General features: G+C 61.3%; 8 protein-coding genes across 8 annotated transcripts; 5 read left to right on the plus strand and 3 right to left on the minus strand.

Moving 5' to 3' along the window:
- Positions 1–17: 17 nt before the first annotated feature.
- RHTO_02905 (C6 transcription factor) lies at positions 18–2,571 on the plus strand (the record flags this gene model as incomplete). The annotated part of the gene is made up of 11 exons (XM_016416577.1): positions 18–83; positions 139–146; positions 207–305; positions 365–647; positions 703–783; positions 840–1,070; positions 1,137–1,551; positions 1,620–1,659; positions 1,711–1,912; positions 1,970–2,327; positions 2,387–2,571. The coding sequence occupies 11 exons, from the start codon at positions 18–20 to the stop codon at positions 2,569–2,571; spliced, it is 1,968 nt and encodes a 655-aa protein (XP_016276296.1).
- A 259-nt stretch (positions 2,572–2,830) lies between these two features.
- Positions 2,831–5,047, minus strand: RHTO_02906 (MFS transporter, Sugar transporter; the record flags this gene model as incomplete). The annotated part of the gene is made up of 9 exons (XM_016416578.1): positions 2,831–2,994; positions 3,052–3,471; positions 3,533–3,629; positions 3,688–3,726; positions 3,789–3,952; positions 4,008–4,259; positions 4,312–4,336; positions 4,394–4,732; positions 4,796–5,047. The coding sequence occupies 9 exons, from the start codon at positions 5,045–5,047 to the stop codon at positions 2,831–2,833; spliced, it is 1,752 nt and encodes a 583-aa protein (XP_016276297.1).
- Positions 5,048–5,608: 561 nt separating this feature from the next.
- RHTO_02907 (arylsulfatase) lies at positions 5,609–7,681 on the plus strand (the record flags this gene model as incomplete). The annotated part of the gene is made up of 8 exons (XM_016416579.1): positions 5,609–5,803; positions 5,859–6,038; positions 6,097–6,628; positions 6,679–6,938; positions 6,993–7,106; positions 7,162–7,303; positions 7,367–7,397; positions 7,456–7,681. The coding sequence occupies 8 exons, from the start codon at positions 5,609–5,611 to the stop codon at positions 7,679–7,681; spliced, it is 1,680 nt and encodes a 559-aa protein (XP_016276298.1).
- A 298-nt stretch (positions 7,682–7,979) lies between these two features.
- RHTO_02908 (Glutathione S-transferase) lies at positions 7,980–9,052 on the plus strand (the record flags this gene model as incomplete). The annotated part of the gene is made up of 6 exons (XM_016416580.1): positions 7,980–8,157; positions 8,218–8,385; positions 8,446–8,525; positions 8,582–8,663; positions 8,727–8,830; positions 8,894–9,052. The coding sequence occupies 6 exons, from the start codon at positions 7,980–7,982 to the stop codon at positions 9,050–9,052; spliced, it is 771 nt and encodes a 256-aa protein (XP_016276299.1).
- A 231-nt stretch (positions 9,053–9,283) lies between these two features.
- RHTO_02909 (voltage-gated potassium channel beta-2 subunit) lies at positions 9,284–10,897 on the minus strand (the record flags this gene model as incomplete). Its single annotated transcript, XM_016416581.1, has 7 exons — positions 9,284–9,622; positions 9,681–10,185; positions 10,266–10,275; positions 10,412–10,492; positions 10,594–10,625; positions 10,685–10,732; positions 10,875–10,897. The coding sequence occupies 7 exons, from the start codon at positions 10,895–10,897 to the stop codon at positions 9,284–9,286; spliced, it is 1,038 nt and encodes a 345-aa protein (XP_016276300.1).
- A 548-nt stretch (positions 10,898–11,445) lies between these two features.
- RHTO_02910 (Coiled-coil domain-containing protein 56) lies at positions 11,446–11,949 on the minus strand (the record flags this gene model as incomplete). The annotated part of the gene is made up of 1 exon (XM_016416582.1): positions 11,446–11,949. The coding sequence occupies one exon, from the start codon at positions 11,947–11,949 to the stop codon at positions 11,446–11,448; it is 504 nt and encodes a 167-aa protein (XP_016276301.1).
- A 332-nt stretch (positions 11,950–12,281) lies between these two features.
- RHTO_02911 (ATP synthase mitochondrial f1 complex assembly factor 2) lies at positions 12,282–13,401 on the plus strand (the record flags this gene model as incomplete). The annotated part of the gene is made up of 7 exons (XM_016416583.1): positions 12,282–12,318; positions 12,374–12,433; positions 12,498–12,649; positions 12,704–12,804; positions 12,867–13,060; positions 13,119–13,262; positions 13,319–13,401. 7 exons carry the CDS (start codon positions 12,282–12,284, stop codon positions 13,399–13,401), a joined length of 771 nt encoding a protein of 256 aa, XP_016276302.1.
- A 584-nt stretch (positions 13,402–13,985) lies between these two features.
- Positions 13,986–15,615, plus strand: RHTO_02912 (gtp binding protein 2; the record flags this gene model as incomplete). The annotated part of the gene is made up of 3 exons (XM_016416584.1): positions 13,986–14,027; positions 14,089–14,373; positions 14,437–15,615. The coding sequence occupies 3 exons, from the start codon at positions 13,986–13,988 to the stop codon at positions 15,613–15,615; spliced, it is 1,506 nt and encodes a 501-aa protein (XP_016276303.1).
- Between the last annotated feature and the right edge of the window lie 615 nt (positions 15,616–16,230).

Below are 16,230 nucleotides of genomic sequence, written 5' to 3' on the forward strand. Positions count from 1 at the left end.
GCCCCACTTTCCGCGGCATGAGCACCGTAAAGAAGCTGGGCAAGCGGCCCGTCCGTGCGTGCACGGAGTGTGTCAGGCTTAAAGTGCGTACCGCCCTCTGCATTTCTAGCGAATGAGGCTGACACCTTGAACCTGCAGAGCAAATGGTGATACTCTGTTCCGCCTCTCTCGCCCAGCTCAGCGTCGCGCTGATACGTCTGGAACAGCGACCGAACGTACCCTTGCTCGTCCTGCATCAAGCGAGGAAAGTCGGCGCTTTGCGCTCCAGCGGAGGAGAGTAGCCTGCCGGCCCGCTCGACCTCTTCGTGCGTTCTTCTTCCCTGCCGCTCACTCCGTAGGCTCAACTGACCGGCCTATCCGACAGCCCTCTTGTTGACGAAAGCGGCAGCGTCGTCGGCACCTCATCCGAAGTCCGGGCAGGCGCCCGCTCCGAACTCGCTTTGTTCCGCAAAACCTTCGAGTCGCTTCAGAGTCGCCTGTCCTATCTCGAGACCCTTGTCGGCGCTGCAGCTCACGCATCTGATGATGCGGAGCCTTCGAGCAACCTGGGTCGACGGCAGCGAACGGCAGACGAAGTAGATGCGGACGGTCGGGCTTCGAAGCGGGCCGCTGTACAGAGTCCTGACGAGTTCACCATCGAGCAGAACGTGCGTGCAAGTCTACGCGCAACATTGACGCAGTTTGGCTGATTGGTCTCCGCAGGTCCTCGACTCTCAACGGGAGACGCCCGAGTTTGTCGGTCCGCGAGGACTGCCGTTCTTCGACCCGCAGAAACAGGACTCGGTGCGTCGGCTCGTTCAGCTACAGCACCTGATTCGCCACTGACATGTTTCTCGCAGGCCATGCTCCTCCCGTCAGCTCGCAACATCTTCCGCCTCTTCCCTTCGCGCAGCTCTCTCGCCGCCGTCGGCCCGACCAAGACGGTTTCCGACACGCTCATCCACCACTGCATGGTCACAACTGGCGCTCTACATCCAGTCGCCTCGGTACCTGCGCGGACACGGCACCTGGAGCTGTTCTGGTCTGTTGATGGACCGGCACAGTACGAACGGTGCTTCGCGGCTTGGCTGGTGCGTCTTGTTTTGTGAAGGAGAACATCGATGAGATTCGTGCTCGCTAACGCGCCGCGCCTCCAGGCCAGCTTCTTTGCACAGCTCGCAGTCGGCGCGAGACTCGCGACCAGCGACGTTTGCCGGACGCTGGGCATGGACGCGTCGATGCTCGAAGAACTCGCTGGACACTGGACGGACGCCTCAATCGCCAGTCTCTACTACTCCAACTTCCTCGAGAACCGGAGCATGCTCGCGCTCCAGGCGGTCGGCTACCTCGCCTTGAGCGGTCGCACAGCCGGCAACTTCCGCTCGATCAACTCGCTCGTCGACCATTCCATGATTGCGCTTCGACAGCTGCGGCTGCACCTCGACATTGATGCTGTACCGGCGCCGACGGTTGCGCCTGCGACGGAATGGGAGACGAAGGCGTCCAGGGAGATTAGGAAGCGGGTCTGCTGGGCGCTGTGCATCTCGCACTGGCTGTACTCGGAGCATCCTTGTGCGTTCGAGCTGTCTCTTTTTTTTTTCCCTCAACAAGTCAACAAGACTGACCTTCCTTTGGAACAGTCATATCGCCGGACGAGGTGAAAGGCGCACCACCGAGCGTGTGCGTGCTGTCGCTTGCTGTGCTCATGTCGTGGCTTACGTCTTTTCGCAGGATGGATGTCGGATCGACCCAGCGGTATGGCGACCTCGCCGACTTCACCTCTGTCGCCTACCTCAACTTTCTTTTCGACGTCGCCCGAGTCGTCTACGAGACTCGCTTTGCAACGGAGCTCTCGCCGCCTCGCGTCTCGACCCAACGAGCAGCACTCGACCGACTGCAGCAGCAGGCAGAACAGGACTTTGCGGACTCTCCCGTTCGTTCAGACTTTCCTCCGCTCCTCAACGACGAGGACTGACACGTCCTTATACAGTTTTTGCGCTCCTTCTCTCGCGTCACGACCTCATACTGGATCCTGCGCCTTCTTCGCCAACCGTCCGATCCACGCTCGCCGGAAACGCTCGAAACCGCACGGATCATGCTGCGTGAGGTTCCAACCCTACAAGAGCACGAAGGACACCATTGGATGATATTACATCAGATCTGCGCCGCGGCGCTGGTCATCTGCGGCATTGCAAGCGACAACGCTACGGACGACGCGTCCGGGACGCCAGCTGCGGACGCCCGGCTTCTCGACGCAGCAGAAGGGTACTTCGTCGCCGCCTCACACAACTCGATTGCTCAGAAGAGCCTTGCGCTCATTCAGCAGATGCGCCAGCCCCTCGTTCGCCGTGAGTGCCATGGCTTCCGCCTCAAAGTCGCCCTTCCTGACTGATGTATTGCCTCGCAGCACCCGAACCCAGTTCGATACCGTTTGTCGATCCTACCGCCGCTTTCCCCTCGGCTTCTGGCGCCGCTTTCGACCCGACTCTCGACGACCTGCTTGCAGACACTGCGATCCTCGAGTACAGTCTGCCGGAGTACGGCGAGCTGAGAAACGGGATGAGCGACCTCGACTTTGCGTGGTGGAGCTAGTCGTCGGGTCGTGCAAAGGGGTCATTCCGACGCTCCGATCTGTTGCTCCGGGCAGGGGTGTCGTCCTGCGGCGTGGCCAGCAATCTTTTCGAGCCAGGTCTCGTTCGCGGTACGGGCAAGCGCACACTCAGCTCTCAGGAAGCGGTTCTGAGCGAGCTGCTGCTCCTTGCGCTTCGCTTCCGCAGCTCGGAAGGCGTGACTTTGGTAGCGATACGGAGTTTACACGACAACTGGACAGCTACAGCCATTTGACATTCGTTCAGATAGCCTCCACTTCGCGCTCGAGGGATGTCTGCGCGTCGTTCTTGACGTCGGCAGGAGCGTCGACTCGAGCGGTCATCATAGGCGCGATTGGTTCGAGCAGGAGGACGAGGACGATGGCGATCAAGGCCACCGGCGCCGCAATAACCCAAACCCATCGATCTGCGCGACAGTGGGTCAGTACGGACGTATGCGGAAGAGGGGGGAAGCGCGACTCACAACTGTCGGCGTAGACTTGTCGCATGGCGAGTTGTACGGCCTTGATGACGGTCGGAGTCGCTCCCTTGAGCTCCTTGAGCGCTGCGACGCTCTCCGCGCCTGAAAGCTGAGCGGCGTGGACGAGGCCAGGAAGCTCGCTCGAGGGAAAGCCGAGCGGGGTGACGGCTGCTGCGAGGCGAGGGCCGACCAACGCTGCAATCTTGGTCTTCGAGACGGCGTTGTAGCACGCCACGGCGACGACACCGCCGAGCGCGCGCGAGACGAGGAGGTTGATTGACGCGAGGGCGAGGAGTTGAGGCGGGGCGGCGAGTTGAGCGCAGACGGACATGAGGGTCAAGGGACTGGCGAAGGCGATGCCTGCGATGGCGGCGTAGACTCGGAAGGCGATGCGGCTGTCAGGGTTAACGGTAGCCATGCCGACTGCGCGGACGACAAACCGTCAGCTGCGCTGTCCAGACCAACGTCGACGAAGGTTACGCACTACTGGCGACGAGGAAGAGACCAAACCCGACAATGAGGGAGATCTTGACCTCCTTGAAGCGTTGGGAGGCCCAGCCAAAGACGGGTGTTGCCAATGTCTGCGCGACGGAGCGGTCAGTCTCTGATCATTTCGCATTGAGAGACGTAACAGCTCACGCTGGGAATGAAGAACCACAAGAAGTTGATGCCGGCGAGCTGTTGCAGTTCGTGAGCTATCAGCCGAAGAGGAGAGGCAAGTTCGAAGAGCGGAAGCGCACCCATGCAGGAAGACCGAGGATAAGGGTTGCTTCTCGCGCCCAGAAAGCGTTGAAGGAGAAGAAGAGAATGCCTTCAAGGAAGAGGAGGGCGATAGAGAGGCCGTAGTTACGAGACTTGGAGAAGAGGGCATGGTGCAGCAAGCCTTCCTTGTTGCCCTTCCATTCTGCGGAAAGGGTGGTCAGTCTAGCATAACAACTGAACAATTTGGCTCAACTCACCCCAGAAACCGAAAGCGACGAGACCAGCAACGCCGGTCAGGAGCGGCGCGAGAACATGGGCATCCGACCACTTGTACGGGTTGAGGGCGGAGATAAGGCCATAGTAGAGCGGAGGGACGCCGCAGATGAGGAGTGCGACACCGACGAGGTCGAGCACGAGGGCAGGGTTGCGCTGGTGGAAGACGGCGGAGACGTCGGGACGCTTCTGGAGAGGCCGGTACGACAGGAAGATGGCGATGCATGCGAGGCCGTCTGTGAAGCGGAGGTCAGCTGTCGCTCGCATAAGTGAGGCGCTCGCGCTTACAGGCGATAGCGAGGGTACCGTAGATCTGCGGGAGGCAAAGTCAGGAAAGAAGGTGAGACTCGAAGAAGAGGAGCAGACGCACCATCCTCCAGCCGGCGCCGACCACGTTGTATTTGACGTAGAGTCCGCCCGCAGCGATGCCCATTGTCCCGCCGAGCGAGCTCGCGATGTTGAAGATAGCTTGCATCTTCGGCCGCCGCGAGCGAGGCATGACCTCGGAGCAGATGGCGACGTAGAGTCCTTGCGGGGAGAAGCCGATGCCGGTGAGGACGACGCCGACGAGAGCGACTTGGTGCATGTGCGAGGTGCTCGTGACGATGGCGCCGACCGCCCCAATCGCCAGTCCGGCGACCATGAACGGCTTGCGGCCCCAAAGGTCGGCGCTCAAGGAAACGAGCGGTCCGAGGATGACTTGGCAGATCTGTAAGCACCGGGCGAGCTGTCAGTTGAGGGAAGCAGTCCAGACCAAAGGAAGGCAACACACTTGAGCGGTGTTGGAGAACCAGGGAGTCTCGCTGACATTGCCTGCGCCGGCACCGATGGCAGCAGCGTATACGCCGGTCGAGGTGACGCCGAAGACGGCCGCAAAGATGGCAAAGCAGGCTCCGAGGACGCAGCCGATTGCTCGACGCGAGACGGTGTGGACGGCTTCGATAGTGACCTTGGCGTCTTCGATGCGCATCTCGGTGCCTTTCTCCTCGTCCATAGAATCGTTCCGCTTGCATTCGGGGAGCATGGGGCCAGCAAGGGGATAGAGAAGCGGGAGAGAAGAGGAAGCGGCGACGGAGGAAGCCAGAGATGTGCGGGATGGATAGAGGGAGCCCCGGGCGGGGCGCGCAGGCCGTACCACGGCCTGTGAAGGGCGGACCCGACTTCGGAAACGTCTCCAACGGCCGTCGCAAAGCTCGAGTCGTGCCCCCACCCTCCCTCTCCGCCGTCTCGCTTCCTCAGCAGCTGCGGCGTTCGCAGGCACAGCGGTAACGCGGTTTCGGCAGACAAACCAAGGCTCGATTTGCTGGTCGTGCACTTTAGCCGGCAGCGAGCGAGTGGGCGGCGGCAAAGGACTTCATCAGTCGAGCTGCTCCGGCCGGACGACGGCCTGAGGACGGCCGCCGCTCTCCCTCCTCCGCCTGTGCGCCCACATTGCGCAAGTCTCGCGCCATCTGTGGCCAGTGCGGGGAATGGCTATCGAAGCAGACTCGCGCTGGACTCGCTTCCCCCTCCCTCTTGCTCCGCCCTTCCTTCCCCTCTCCTCCCCGCTCGCATCGCTCTCGCTTCTTCTGGCTGACTGCGCACGATGCCTGCACTCACAACCAAGCCCAACATCCTCCTCATCCTCGCCGACGACCTCGGCTTCTCTGATCTGGGTTGCTTCGGCGGAGAAGTCGCAACTCCCAACCTTGATGGTCTCGCCAAGGAGGGCATGCGTCTCTCTGGCTTTCACACAGCGTCAGCGTGCTCTCCAACTCGCTCGGTGCGCCCCAGTGCAGTGGTGAGTTGCCCTCTTCAGAGCTGCAACCTGACCTCCTCCTTTTTCCCTTCGCAAGATGCTCTTCTCGGGCACAGACAACCACCTCGCGGGACTTGGCCAGATGGCCGAGACGATCTCGCGAAATGAAGTGTTCCAGGGCAAGGCCGGCTACGAGGGCATGCTCAATCAGCGGGTCGCCGCCTTGAGCGAGATCCTCCAGGACAACGGCTACGGGACCTACATGAGCGGCAAATGGGTGAGTGCGGGCCCTTCCTCTACTCTGTTGCACTGTGAGCTGATACCTCTGCGCACAGCACCTCGGCATGACGCCCGACAGCCTTCCTCACGCTCGCGGGTTCGACCGCGTCTTTGGTCTCCTCCCAGGCGGCGGCAACCACTACGGCTATGAGCCGTACCTCGACGACGGCACGCCTGCCGTCAAGGTTCTCCCGCCAATCTACGTCGAGGACGGCAACTTTGTCGACCACCGCACCTTTGCCAAACCTTTCTACTCGACCACGACCTTCACGAACCGCATGCTCGGCTATCTCGAGGAACACGACTCGACCAAGCCTTTCTTTGCGTACTTGCCGTACACTGCGCCGCACTGGCCGCTGCAGGCGCCGCCCGAAATTATCGCCAAGTACCGCGGGAAGTACGACGACGGACCTGAGGCGCTTCGACAACGCCGACTCGCAGCGCTCAAGCGGGAAGGGCTCATGGACGAGGATGTCACGTCGCTGCCGATCGTGTCGACGTTCGAGGACAAGCCCTGGGACGAGATGACGGGGGAGGAAAAGGCCGTCTCTGCGCGCAAGATGGAGGTGTACGCGGCAATGATCGAGGGTGCGTACGCTTCCTTCCTTTTGACGCTTGCTGACCCGCGTGCTCGCCAGTCATGGACGCCGAGATTGGCCGCGTCGTCTCGTGGCTCAAGGAGACCGGCACCTACGAGTCGACCTTCATCTTCTTCTGCAGCGACAACGGCGCCGAGGGAGCCATGCTCGAGGCGCTTCCTGTCCTCGGCGAAGAGTTCCAGAAGACGATCGAGCGCTTCTTCGACAACAGTCTCAACAATATCGGCCGCTACAACTCGTTCACGTCGATCGGACCCGCTTGGGCGCAGGCTGCCACGGCGCCGAACCGGATGTACAAGGTGCGCTGTGCCTCGTCCTCTCCTGGAATCGCTCGCCGACTCTCGCTCGCGCAGGCTTGGATCACCGAAGGCGGCATCCGCTGTCCTGCACTCCTCCGCTACCCGAACTTCCGCAACGGCGAGATCTCGCACGAGTTCTGCACCATCATGGACATCCTTCCTACCATTGTGAGTCCGGCATTCTCGCTTGGATCTGCTCGACTGCTGACTTTTCCTCCCGCAGCTCGAGATGGCCGACATCACTCATCCTGCTCCCGAGTACCGCGGCCGCAAAGTTCTCCAGCCGCGCGGACGCTCGTGGGTCAGATACTTGACGAACAAGGCCGAGTACGTCCACGACGACAACGCTGTGCACGGCTGGGAACGTGAGTTTCGTCCCCGCTCTCGCTCATTCGCCTTGCGTGTGCTGATTCGGCTCCGTCTCGCAGTCTTCGGACAGTCTGCTATCCGCCAAGGGCCGTAAGTACATTCGCTTCTCTCCCGTCCACCGTGCGCTCACCGTAGCACGCCCGCGCAGCTGGAAAGCCGTCTGGATCCCCGGCAAAGACGCCAAATGGAGCCTCTACAACCTCGCCTCGGACGCCGGCGAAACTCGCGACCTCGCCAACGACGAGCCAGAGCGCCTGACAGAGATGGTGCGGCTTTGGAGGGACTACGAAGCGGAGACGGGAGTGGTCAGGCTGGATCCGGACCAGGCGTTCGCATTGCGTGGGTACGGGTTCTACCGAGGGACGGAGCAGTGAAGACTCGACGTTCTTGCTGTATCTCTGTATTGTTTGTACTGCCAGGTTTGCTCAATCACGTTTTCTCCGAAGTCCCTCCTCCTCGTCCGCCCTCGCCTCCTCCTCCTCCCGCATCACCTTCGCCAAGCTCGTACGCTTCTGCGCTGGCTCAACCTGCTCGCTCTCGTCGCGACGAGCACGCTGCTATCGGCCGGACCGTCGCTTGGGCCCCGCACCGTGCTGATTCAGCGAGCGAGCTGCTCTTCCTCCTCTTCCTCTCACTCAATCCAGCTGCGACTTGCTTCGAGCGCTCCTCCTGATGCCCATCAAGCTCTTCGACCTCGTGCCCCAGCCGAGCGGCGTCTTCTTCTCGCCCTCTTGCCTTCGCACTCGCCTCGCGCTCATCCACAAACAGCTGCCGTTCGAAGTCGAGGAGGTCACGTACCACGACCTGCGCTTTATTTGGAAGGACAGGCTAGAAGTGCAGAAGGCTACCAGTGCGTAACCCGCTCTCAAGGCCGTCATACTCTCTCTTTGACGCCCTTTTCCTCGCTTAGCCCCCATCATCCAGCGCGAGGATGGCTCATACTTGATGGACAGCGACAAGATCGCCGCGTATCTTGACAAGGAATACCCGGACAGGCCGAACCTCTTCATCCCCGAAGCAATTGCGCCTGTCGACCTCGTCTCTGCCGGATACTCGCAGGCAAAGCAAGCTGCTGCCGGTGCGTGTCGCTGGCTAACATCAAGATCTGCCATTACTGACAAAGCATGCGGAGGCGCAGATTACCATGCCCATATGACGCCGCATCGTTCGGTTTGGGGCATCTTCGCTCCTCTTATGGCGAAGCTGTTCGATGGAGAGGTGCTCAGTCTCCCTCCTGCTTTGTTCATGCACTGAGCTGACTTCATCTCACCCAGACGAGGGCTTACTGGACTAGTGATGCGAGGCTCGGAGAAGGTGTTTGGGCCAAGGTGTCGTCCAGGACGGAGCAGGAGAGAGGTAAGTCCAGCTCCATCCGCCTTCTCCACCCCAAGGCGCATTGTCTGACAGCTTCGGAAGCAGCCGAGATCGTGAAGCAGTTACACGAGCGGATCAAGGAAGCCACGGCCGACAAGCTTGCGAACGGAAACCTCTTCTTCACCTCGCCCTCGAAGCCAGGCTACACCGTCCGCTCGAGCTCCGTATCTTGCGGTGTCGTCTTAAAGCTGACCACTCCTCGATACACACAGGATTTCTACGTGCTGTCTGACTATCGCCTCCTGCGTTCCGTCTCCCCCAAACTGGCTTACGACGTGTACGAGGCAGACGAGCGCTGTGCTGCATGGCTGGAGCGGATGAAGCAGGCGTACCCGATGCCGGAAGTGTGGGAGAGGGATCCGAAGGAGTAGAAGGGCGGTTCTGTAACAAAGCCTTCGATCGAGCCAGAAGTCATCTCGCGCCAGGAACGGGCAAACCGTATGGATGCCCCGCAAACGCAGGAGGGCAAACCAGAGCATGCTGGAACACTGTACTGAAGGTCATTTGCAGTTGATTCGACGGAGGTACCGCACTTTTGGGAAGGTTGCTATCCTCCTCCTCCCGTCGTCCTCTCCGCTGCTGCCTGCGCGCCGCTTGACGATTTAGGCGCGGCCGTAGGTCGGGAGCTGGTCGGGCTTGTTCTCGAAGATCTCGTCAATCTCCTTCACGATGTCGTCCGTGATCTTCGGCAGAACATCGAGAGCCTTGAAGTTTTCCTCGAGCTGCGCAACCTTGGTAGCACCCAAGATGACAGTCGATACGTTCGGGTTTTTGGCGCACCAGGCGAGGGCGACGGCGGCGGTAGTCGAGTCGAGGCGCTTGGCGACGTCGCCGAGCTTGCGGATCTTGGCCTGCCTTGCCTGCCCCTCGGGCGACTCGTACTCCTTGATCTGCTTCTCGTAGAAGTTCGGGTTGGTCTTCCAGCGCGAGTCTTCGGGAATCTGTCCAAGCGGAAGATCAGCAACGCGATCTTTTCGCAGGAAGCGCTCCTGAACTCACGCCGTTGGCGTACTTGCCGGAGAGCTCGCCGCCCGCAAGCGGCGACCAGATCGTCGTGCCGAGCCCGTAGTTCTTGAAGAGCGGGGCGTACTCTACCTCGAACTTCTCGCGGTGGAGGATCGAGTACTGCGGCTGTTCGACGATAGGGCGCTGGAGACCGAGGCGGTCTGCAATACCAATCGCCTCCTGGATCTGCTGCGCAGTCCACTCACTCGTGCCGTAGTAAAAAGCCCATCCCTGGTCAATAACCCAGTTCATGGCGCGGACAAACTCCTCCATGGGCGTAGCGACGTCCGGACGGTGCGCAAAAACGACGTCAACGTAGTCGAGCTGGAGCCTCTTGAGCGAAGCCCTCATCCCCTCAATGATGTGCTTGCGAGAGAGGCCGCGCTGATTCGGGTCGCTCTTGCCAGTGCCGAAGAAGATCTTGGTAGTGACAACGATCTGGCTGCGGTCGACGTCGAGCTCCTTGAAGGCCTGACCCATGGCGATCTCAGACTCGCCGCTGCGAGGTGAAGAGGGCGTCAGTACCGAATTGCAGCGTTGCGGGCGCTGTCAAAGTCTGGGCGACAGAATCGTCCTCACTTGGCGTAGACTGGCGGCAAGAGGCGACAACAGATCAGTACACATTGTTTCGGAGCTCAGGATCTGAATGTAAGGAAGGGGCGAGCCGAGAAGGAGGAGGCGAGGGAGAGGCGGGGGATGAATGAGACGATGTGAATGAAACGAACCTTCGGCATTGTCGAAGAAGTTGACACCGTGGTCCAATGCGCACTTGATCAGGTCGGTGTTGGTCTGCCCCTTGACGGATCCTGCGAGAAGAGGCGAAAAGGAGGTTGGGAGGGCGGAGGAGGCACAGGCGGCGGTAGTCGCGTCAGAGACAGCTTCGCAAGTTCACATCGATGTGACTTACCACCGACGGTGAGCCAGCCGCCGTACGAGAGCCTGTTGAGCGGTTGTCAGCGCCAGACCGAGATGTGGAGGAGGAGGAAGTCGGGACAAACACAGAGACCAGCAGGCCAGTCGGGCCGAGGTGCTTGTACTGCATGTTCCTACAAACATCATGTTCCAACGTCAGCCATGTCCTCGCCGTCGACGTGGGAGGTCTGCAGCCGTCGGTTTCGTGCGAGGTGGGGAGGATGACGGAGAGCGGGCGTGCAAGGCGATGGAAGCGTCGATGGATAGTCGACGCACTTCTGCTCGAACTTGTAAGGCATGTTTGCGGTTCCGAAGCTTTGGAAGCTGGTTCAAGCCGTGTGAGGTGAAGGAGAGGAAGGAGATCAGCGCGGTGCGCGGATGTGGAGGCGCAGCGACGGCCGCGAGGCTCGCTTGATCTGATCGTCCGCTCTCTGCCCCGCAGAGACATCGTGCAATCCCTTCACGACGCACGCAATGTGAACCAAATCGAGCGCATAGCAATCCAGCATTCGAGAGGCGAGATACGCTCCCCGCGGTCGACCTCGCTCTTCTTGTAGACGGTCCCGCGACGCCTGATGCGGCGCAGCTGGAGCTTGGTGGTCTGAAAAGTACGATAGAAAAGCAGCGAGACGCAGGCGCAGCTTCGCGACGAACGGCGGGCGATTCCTTGCGACCTTCGCAAGTCGACATGGGCCAGCGCTCGCCAAGAGGCCTGGTGGGCTGGCGCGAAGCAAGAGCGACCTTCCAGGATGAGCCAGGGGTCGAAATGTACCGAGCACCGTGCCCGTCTGTGGCACGGGAGTCAGGTGAAGAGTGGAGAGGTCGAAAGTTGCGAGTCGACTTGTCGCTACACCAGCCGGCGTGAGTACTGCTCCTGCGATACCTCCGCGCCCATTCGCCCGAGCCTGTCGACCGACGGCGCACCCCATACAATCTTGCTCTCCGCACCGCGTCCTCCAAAGGCTCCCTGGACCATCTGCAATACCGACGGCTGTCCTGGTACGGGCGCCGCGACAGTCGTGGCCTGAGGCGCCGCAGCAGTACTCGCAGGCTGTGGTGCGAGCCGGTCCGCGACGAGCGCCTCGTTGTACCGCTTCTCCTCCTCGATCGACCGCAAGTTCCGACGGGTATCCTCCGAGACAGGTTCGGCGAGGTCGGCAAAGTCGTCCTGGGCGACTGCGCGGATCGAGTACATGTAGACGGAGAAGGCGAAGGCGGAAATGAGGCCGCCGGTGATCATGTTGCGGGTTCGGAACGGTTGGCGAGCGCGCTTGAGGCCCTCCGAGACGCCGTAGCCCTTCGGGTGGTAGGTCGCGCGGGCTTGCCGGCTTGTCAAACCAGTATCGGCCATCGTGAGAATCTGGTGTGCTTTGTCGAGCGGGTGTGGCGCGATGGAGAGGGGTTCGAGGGAAGCAGGGAGATGAGAGTGGGAACGTGTGCGAGGGGTCTGCGTGCGTCGCGAGCGGGTCAGGATGCGTCCTGCGTGTGATCACGGGCAATGCACACTCACTCTGGCTGCTTCTGGCGTGTGGCGGCGAGTTGTCAGGAGCAGAGAGTTCGCTCCTTCATCTTGGGAAACAACCGCCACCTTCGCTCCCACTATGCTGCGCTCCGCTGTGTCAAAAAGGCTTTTCCAGGCTGCTGCACCGTGCACGCGCTGCGCGAGCTCGTCCGCGCCGCTCAATGCCGCCGCTGCCGCCGACTCGCAGACGAACCGCGAGTCCACCTCATTTCCGCTCAGGCGGGGTTAAAGCTGACTGGGATCTAACTTGCAGGCGCGGAGAAGCAGATGAAGCGATTCTGGAAGACGGTCGGAGTCGAGGGTCGTCCAGAGGGTGCGTCTCTCACCTGCTCCTCCCCTGCTCGTCTGGCTCACCCGGCTCAACTCGCTTCGCACAGGCAACTTCGCTGTCCTGCTCGACAAACGGACACTGAAAACGCCGGGCGGCGTCCCGCTGCTCGTGCCGAAGGAGCGGTTGCCGGTCGCGCTGTGCATTGCGGACGAGTGGGAGAACCAGAAGTCGGTTCTCAAGCCTCATACGCTGCCAATGGTGAGCTCACACCAGCGCTCAAGTGAAGAGCGACTCTGACAAGCCGCCTGGTAGACCTCGATTGCGGCCCGCGCGATTGACGGCTTGAACAACGAGTCGACCCGCAAGGATGTCGTCGCCTACCTCCTCCGCTACCTCGACACCGATACCGTCTGGTGCGTACTTCTGTCATCGCAAGTTGTGGAGACTCTCCTGACCTTCTCTACGCTCACGACAGCTTCCACGAGGAGTTCCCCCAGCGGCTCGTCAAGCTGCAGGAGGCGCACTGGAAGCCCCTGATCGACTGGGTCGAGAAGACCTACGACGTCAAGGTCAACCTGTACGAAGGCATCCTCAACACGAAGCAGCCCGACGCGACCATCCTCAAGCTTGGCTCGGTCGTGTCCGATTACGATGCGTACAAGCTTGCGGGTGCGTTCGCTGCTTCATGTCCTACACCGTGCTTGTGCCGATATGCGCCTCCACGCAGCCTTCGAGCGCGCAGTCTTGGCCTCCAAGTCGTACTTGATCGCCCTCGGACTTGTCGAGGGCTTCCTCTCAGTCGACGAGGCAGCAAAGGCGGCGCACGTCGAGGTGCAGAGCCAGATTGACCGATGGGGCGAGGTCGAGGACAGTGAGTGTGCTCACATCGTCGCGCGCCTGCGTGCACTGACGATTTCTCGCCGACAGCCCACGACGTCGACCACCAAGACGTTCGCGTTCGCCTAGGCTCCGCCGCCCTCCTCGTCGCCGCGCAGCCTCACCTCGCTTGATCGCAAAGACGTCGTTGTCTGCTGTACTCTTATGCATTGCATCCGGGCGGCCAGGTCGACCCGTTCCATCGAGTCGTGTCTTTCGAGACCGTCATTCTCGCTTCCTCTTGCTGGTCTCCGCTCTCCTTCGCTTGTTCCCACCCGGCTCTTGCCTGATCAGAGGCTCATCTTGCCATTGAACACGCTCAGCCTGCTCCCTGTGCGATGCGAGAACAGCGAGTCAACTCTGCGAGTCGCTCCTCTTCCTCGCTCGGCTCGCTCCCACTCCGGTCTCTCGCTCTTGATCACCCGGGATACGGAGTGAACGCTGTCTCAAGTCGCCCTGCAACCCTCCCTGCGCTGCCCAGCCCGCATACACCGTCGCCAACTCACCCCACCCTCCTCATCGTCCCCGCGACTCGACCACCGCACACCCTCCATCTCGCTGCCTGAAGACTATCTATCGACTCAGCGGTTCACTCCGTAGCTGCACACGTCTCGCCACAGCCAACGGACGCGCCGCTTCTTCCCCGCACCACCTCTCCGGGATCGCATACATCGCCGCCACCTTAACGAGTCGACTACTCCTCGAGACGCAGTGCGGAATGTTTGGCGAGAAGCACTCCGAGTCTCCGCGATTACCCAGCGTGCGCGGCGGTCTGTCCGACTTGACCCGTTCCCTCGTCGCTGATTTCCTCCTCCTGACAGCCCTGGCTCGCCCGAACCTCAAACGGCAACAGCCCTTCGCCTCTTTCCCTCTCCGCCGCCGATTCGACCTCCTCGACGCCCCCGCACGCATGGCGACCGCGGTCTCTCGAGGGACTCGACCTGCTCGAGGGTCTCGCGGAGGACTTTGACAGTATCGGCATTGGGCGAGGGAAGCTGGGCAGTCCCGTCTTGCGGTCTGACCCAGCTGAGCCGGAGCTGGAGGACATCGCGGTGACGGACACGGGGACGGAAGGACTGAAGCCGGAAGTGGATCACAAGGGGCATGTGCGTTCAGACAGCTTTTGCGGCAGTCTCCCCTCAGTTTCGCTAATTTGCGTCCACGCACAGATTGAGTACAAGCTCAAGCTCTTGCCGACGTCACTACATCGCATGGCGAAGCTCCGCACGCAGCTCAAGTGGCGGCTGATCGAGGGCGGCGGAGTCGCGGTGTACGAGCTGGGCTTGCTGGACGACGGGACGCTGGTCGGCTTGAACCAGGTCGACATGGAGGAGTCGTTGCGGACGCTAGGACAGATGCTGGCGGGACTTGGAGGCGGACGAGTCCAGATCACTCGCGTCGTGCGATTAGGCGGGTCTGCTCGACCTGCTTCTCCCGCTTCTTTCGATTCGTCCACCCCGCCATCCCTCTCTTCCTCTCAGTCTTCAGCCCCGTCGTCCGTCACAGCATCCATCCCGCCCTCTCACGCACCATCTCCCGTTCCCGCCCTCTTCTCTTCTTTCGACGTCGCAGCCGACTACGATGACCTCTCCTTTGTCGCCCTTGCCGCTCCGCCCGTCATTGATCCGGACACAGGCGACATCTCGCTCTTTCCGCCCGAGCCAGAGCGCGGACCCGTCCCTTACCCGAGCAACCGAACGGCGGAGGAGCAGGCGCAGTTGCGGCGGGACAAGCGAGATGCACGACGGGCGAGACGCGAGGCGGCGCAGGCGGCTGCGACGCTGGCGAAGGCGCGAGGCGAGGACCGTTCGTCGTCGCCCAAGCGGACTTCGCCAATAGCCATTGGCTCGACAACCTCGTCCCGTCCGCACCGAATGATCCATACCGATTATCCGACGCCGATCAAGCCTCGCGACAAGCCGCCGAAGCCGCCTAAGCCTCCTCGACGAACAGCCGAGGCTCGAGCCGAGCGCGAGGCAGCGAAGGAGAAGGAACAGGAGCGACTTGCGAACGTCGCGCCTGAGACGCCGTTCAAACCTGTCCTGCTCAAGGAAGGCGATGAGGAGGTGCGATACGTCGTCGAGGCGGTCGTGCGGAAGGCGAGCCGGGGCGACGGCCGGCGAGGGCGGCGACGAAGCAGTCACGACGAGGAGTTCGCGATGGGTGTCCTCAGTCTGGACGGCGACGACGAGCCGAGCGACGTCCTCGCCAGCCCCGACTTGGACGACAGCGCAGACGACAGCGAGACGGTTGGCGAGGGCGACGAAGGCTGGAGCTACCTGGACTTTGACCTCGCCCAGCTAAGCTCGAGCATCAAGTCTTCGGCCGCCGCCTCTCCTCGCACTTAGAGCGGCATACGTAGTCTTGCACAGTCTGCCATTGCACCTCAAGAATTTCGTCTCATCAACTCACTCTCCTGACTCCGCTAGATGCCCACTACTGGTCGCCCCACAAGTTTGTAAAGTGAGCTCCTGATAGTCTCTGCGGCTTCGGCCCACAGGTCGCGCCGGCTTTGCAAGCTGGGCAGTGAGACGAGTCTCTGCTCGGGACGAAGCATCGGATGGCGAGCAAAGTGCCGTTGTCGAAGGATGGCGAGACCTGCATCAATCTTGGTCAGCATAGACCGAACATTTACAACGATTTAGCGGACGCACCAGCCGGACCCTGTCGACGCAAACAGACTTGCGTCGCTCGAGGCAGCAGATCAGCCTCCCAGCGCGCAGCTTCCGCCCGCAGTTCCATATTGCCGCCGCTTCTGGCAGCGTAGCGCAGGCGCCTGTACTTTCGCACCTCGTCGATATTGGACGCCAAACACGCTCAAAATCCTCCCGCACTTCGTCCCATCCCGAGTACATCCAGTACAGCTGCTCGAATTCGTCGTAGTAAGCGCCCTCGGCTCCTCGATTCATCTCGGCGCAGATGGCGTCCTGGATCAACGGCGGGAAGAACTTGGTCAAGTCGGG

Source organism: Rhodotorula toruloides (assembly GCF_000320785.1).
Source record: "Rhodotorula toruloides NP11 unplaced genomic scaffold Scaffold2, whole genome shotgun sequence".
Lineage (NCBI taxonomy): Eukaryota > Fungi > Basidiomycota > Microbotryomycetes > Sporidiobolales > Sporidiobolaceae > Rhodotorula > Rhodotorula toruloides.